The sequence below is a fragment of the Cajanus cajan genome, chromosome 6 (genome assembly GCF_000230855.2).
Source record: "Cajanus cajan strain Asha chromosome 6, NIPB_CcT2T_4, whole genome shotgun sequence".
In the NCBI taxonomy this organism is placed as follows: Eukaryota; Viridiplantae; Streptophyta; class Magnoliopsida; order Fabales; family Fabaceae; genus Cajanus; species Cajanus cajan.
In genome coordinates this window covers 12,299,620-12,304,449 of record NC_138522.1, presented here as the reverse complement: position 1 = coordinate 12,304,449, position 4,830 = coordinate 12,299,620, and the positions used below count along the sequence as shown (strand labels likewise).

Here is a 4,830-nt window from a genome sequence, read left to right as displayed (position 1 = left end):
CTTTGAATTTAGAAAACGTTTTCATATTAATATTAGAAAATAAAAAAATTTCAAATAAGTCTTGAAAGTACAAATTAACAAATACAATAATCTAAAATTAAAAAAAATAAAACATCTGTTAAAGGGATAATGTTAATATATATTGAAAGTACAAATAAGTAGTTAAATTTAGAGTTTTTTTATTCATTAAAATTATATATATATATATATATATATATATATATATATATATATATATAACGATACTAAATTTGAATTTAAGATCCTTCGCATTTTATTTCAATCTTTTATTATTAGACCAATTTTAATGATTCAATTTAAAAGTTTAATTTATATTATAGGAATTTATTTAATATTTTCTTAGTTTTAATGAATAAAGTGACAATGCTTATCACTTTTAAGATTCAAAATGACATTTTACCCCTCTTATTGTTGGCAACTATGATATATGAATTTGATTTAATAATAATCGTGTTGGGTGGGTGAAATATGAAGCAATTGGAAGTAGCTAGGTAGGGGTAGGGGACCCACATGAAAAATCTGTTGTAAATCCGACAAATAAAAAAACATATGAGTAATAGAAAGTCCAGAAGAATAACGGCCAGAGAGTGGAACCTTTCACTTGAAGTGTTTATAGCATTAGAGAATAGAGAGAGAGAGAGCATTTTCCTTAATAGCAAGACAAAGGAAGGAATTGTTTGAGCAGGATGCTGACGTGGCAGAATCTGGAACCGTTGGATGAAGGTGTGGTGTAGGATCCTCGGTTGAGTACACGTGCTGTCCCTCTCTCTTTTTTATTTTTTATTTTTTATATTTTATATTTTATATTTTATATTTTTAATTTTTAATCTTTGCTTCCATGCATGGATTTCTCCTCCTAAGTTTAGAGATAGAGAGAGAATTGGAGAAACAAACGCTCACTCACTCACTCACTCTTGTTTGTTCTTTTCTCCCTTGGCTTCCTCATCCATCATCGCTATCATTAGCAACCAACAAAGGTAATAACTCTTGAAAACTTTGATTTTTTCTTCAAAATTCAACTGCTACTACTACTACTAGTGGTGCCCTCAACAAGCTTTCTAGTTTATATAGTTTATTTTTTATGCTACTACACGTTCTCTTGTCCCTTTTCTTTTCCTCTTTTTCTGCCTTAGATCTTGCACTCACCTTGCAATTCTTGTGTGAAGCCAGACATGGGGTTCTCGTTCTCCTTCTCTCAACCGCTTCCAAGATGTGATGCTGATCTGGGTCTTGCTTTTTTTCCCTTGTGATATATCATATATCATATATCATATATCATATAGCCTCTTGTTGCTGATCAAGAAGTGTGGTTAGTTTGCTGATCCGGTTTTGTGTGTGTTCTACGGTTTCTTGAATCCGATGGAAGAAGATCAAGAAGTGAAGCACGTGTGCAAGTTCTGCAGCAAGAGCTTCCCTTGTGGAAGATCCTTGGGGGGGCACATGAGGTCGCATGTCACCAATGTTTCAACCGAGGCAGAGAAAGCTTCTTCTTTCAACAATGGTGGAGGAGACATGGGGACAGGCTCTGAAGGGGGTGGTAACAATGGAGGAGGAGGAGGAGGAGGGTATGGTTTGAGAGAGAATCCGAAGAAGACTTGGAGGTTCACAGATTCGAGTGAGGACACTTTGGTGGTGTTGGACAAGCTGTGCAAGGAGTGTGGCAAAGGGTTTCACTCTTGGAAAGCTCTGTTTGGTCACATGAAGTGCCACTCAGAGAGAGTGTCACATAACAATAGCAGCTTGTTGGAGGATCAAGATTCGTGGAACGATAATCATAACACCAATGCTGAACATGAACACAAGGTGGTGTTGGACAGCCACTCTGACAATGAAGCCACTGCTCCAAACCGAAGGAGAAGATCCAAGAGGAGAAGGACAAGGTACTTGGCTCCATCAACTTCTTCTGTGTCCCTCGTTTCTGATGCTGAGCAGGAGCAGGAAGAGGTTGCCATGAGTTTGATGATGCTTAGTAGGGATGTGACTCCTTGGTGTGGTCTCAATTCTGGTAACTCATTGCATTTTGAATCTCTTTCTAAGACTGAGGGCAAGAGGGTTGTCTCATATGTGTCTGAGATGCCAAAAAAAGTTACTAAAACAAGGGAGTTTGGGAATTTTGATGGTTCAAATCTCAACTCCAAAGGGAAAACAAGTTCAGAGCTTTTGGGTACTACTGAGAGTCTTGGAAGTGGATTTGGGGTCAACAAGAATTTTCATGGGAAGGATAAGAAGGCTGAGCTTGATTCTAGTTCTGCATTTGAGGACAATGGAACAGAAGATAATGGTAATAGTAAGTACACTTCAATCAAGGCAAAGTTTTTGGATTCTGAATTGAAGTCAACTTCTCTGAGGAGTTGGGTGAACAAGCCTTCAGAAGGTGAGCTGAGCAAAAGCAACAACAAGAGAGGAAAGTTTGAGTGTACTACTTGCAAGAAAATCTTCCACTCATACCAAGCACTTGGAGGCCACAGGGCTAGTCACAAGAAGATCAAGGGTTGCTTTGCTTCAAGAAATGAGAGCAGTGAGAACAGCACTGAGTTGGAAGAACACCTCTCCCCTGACCCAACAACAACAGAAAGTAAGCTCCTAAAGAATGAATATGTGGAAAAACATGAAATGGTTACTAATACTATTGCTAATGGTTTTGATAATGAGGCAGACACAGTGAGAGAGTCCAAGAAGGTTAAAGGGCATGAGTGTCCAATTTGCCTCAAGGTTTTCCCTTCTGGCCAAGCCTTGGGTGGTCACAAGAGATCTCATCATTTGGCTGGTGGGTCTGAGAGTGCTAGAAACTTTCAAAGTCAAACAGTTACACTTGAGGAAGCAGCACCAGAAATTAGGGACTTTTTTGATCTTAATCTTCCTGCTTCTACAGAGGAAGAAGGTACTAGCCATGGCCATGGCCATGCTGAGTCTTACAGACCTTGGTGGTTAGTAGGAAGCAGCCACAAGCAGGAGGCACTGGTAGGCCTTATTTCTAACTAAACCAACCAAACAAAACCTATGATAGTTCATTCCAGCAGAGGTTCAATTCAACTTCAGAGTGAAGATTCCAAACTGTATAGAAGAGTTTATGCATTTATTCCATTATTTTTTTTACATGATTCATGTCTTCTTTGGGGGTATTTCTGTTATTCTTCAAGTAGTTCATAAGGAACTTTCCACCTGTTTCTCTTTTTTATTTTCTATATTTTTTTTTTGGGGGGGTGGTATTTGTTTGTGTTACTTTGTTCATACTTCAAGGAATAAGTTCCTTGCTGCAAATTTTAAGCTCATGATTTTTTTGGTCCTCCTTGAAACTAGAGGAACTTGTAACAGATTTTTAACAGTTGTGTTGCTTTCACACACTTTCACCCCATATAAGTTGCTGTGTGAAATTCCAAAAGTGACACTTTGGTGGGTGATTATCTTTTCTTTGCATCAAAGAGAAATGAATGAGGTGTTGAAAAATTGAGATAGGTACTGAACGTCATAACACATGACATGAGGAGATAAAAAGGCAAGGTTTTTATAATTCACATAAAGAAGGCATGTGAGCTGAAGGTGGTTGTTTAGTCACCTACCATAAAACCTGACCACCCATCTATCTCTAGTTTCCTTCTCTCACTGTCCACACAAGTGGTGTGTTATTAAATCCTTCTCACTAATTAATCACTATGTACTCAGTAGTAGCAATTATCATCATAATAATAATAATAATTCACGAGGGAGGTGGGGCAGCACCACAACTATATATGCAGTTTACTTATTATAACAAGTAACAACACATTACTTGGAACAAGGTGTTGCTAAGTGCTAACTAGTAACTATTATTCTGCTAAGTCATAAAAGATGACTGTTTTGCATTTTACATTTTTTTTTTCTTTACTTAGAACCTCAATTTTGCTATATTGATGATACCATGATAGAATAAATCATGGGGTGCACTGTTGATGGGAATTTCAGCCATGGTGGGTTTTAGGGTACAAAAGAAAAAGAAAACAAAACTGAGATCCTAATTTAATCATTGTGGAAAGGGTAAGATGCAAGAATTGGGACCATTTAGGCTTGGGATATGTATTAATGTGTCAGGGCCAACTACATGGTGCAGCTTACAAAACGGCACTTGTTGGCAGAGTTAGAGGGTTTGATCAATCACTGGCACAGTATGGGAGAGTCTTTGATTTACTTGGCTCTACTAGCTGGCAATATTGTTATGCTTTGTCAACTAGCACAAGTAACCAAGTCTAAATGCATATGAGAGAGCTTTTATATATATAATATTAATATAAAATATTTATTATTGAAAATAATGAATAATTGTTATTAAAGTTGTGAATATATATATAATGAGTATTTATCTTGCAACATATTTTATTTCATATAAATATTAGGATGTAAATTCTGAATAATTTGATAAGAGATACAAATCGTTATCATTTATAATAATTAGTGTTGGTGGGAGAACTTATATGTTGCGAGACAATTGTTCTAAAGGGTATTCATATCATAAAACTATATTTTTTTTAATTAATTAAACTTATCTTTAAATTTGTGCAGTGTCATTGCATAAAGGCTAGAAAGAGATGGTTCGTCTGCTTCTTCAACACTATCTTTTTCTGTATGACCTTTCACTGGAATTATATGTTTAACAAATAACTCGATAAGGATTTTGGTTATTAGAATAAGACCCTACTTAATACTTAATATAGTGTTTTCACAAATTACCCAAACTTTTATTGTTAATTCACTTAGTAATTAGAATTTTGGGTAACGTATTTATACTCTTTTTTCTTTCTTTTTTTTCATTGTCACGAGTCTTAATTATGGTAA

General features: G+C 36.0%; 1 protein-coding gene across 2 annotated transcripts; it reads left to right on the top strand.

Annotated features, from left to right (window-relative positions):
- Window positions 1-623: 623 nt before the first annotated feature.
- LOC109807634 (uncharacterized) lies at window positions 624-3,409 on the top strand. Of its 2 annotated transcripts, none has more exons than XM_020370201.3 (2): window positions 624-998; window positions 1,192-3,409. In XM_020370201.3, the coding sequence occupies exon 2, from the start codon at window positions 1,381-1,383 to the stop codon at window positions 3,001-3,003; it is 1,623 nt and encodes a 540-aa protein (XP_020225790.1). In that variant the 5' UTR covers window positions 624-998; window positions 1,192-1,380; the 3' UTR covers window positions 3,004-3,409. The 2 variants fall into 2 exon arrangements, with proteins under 2 accessions (XP_020225790.1, XP_020225789.1); XM_020370200.3 differs by having other exon boundaries at window positions 1,188-3,409.
- Window positions 3,410-4,830: the final 1,421 nt, after the last annotated feature.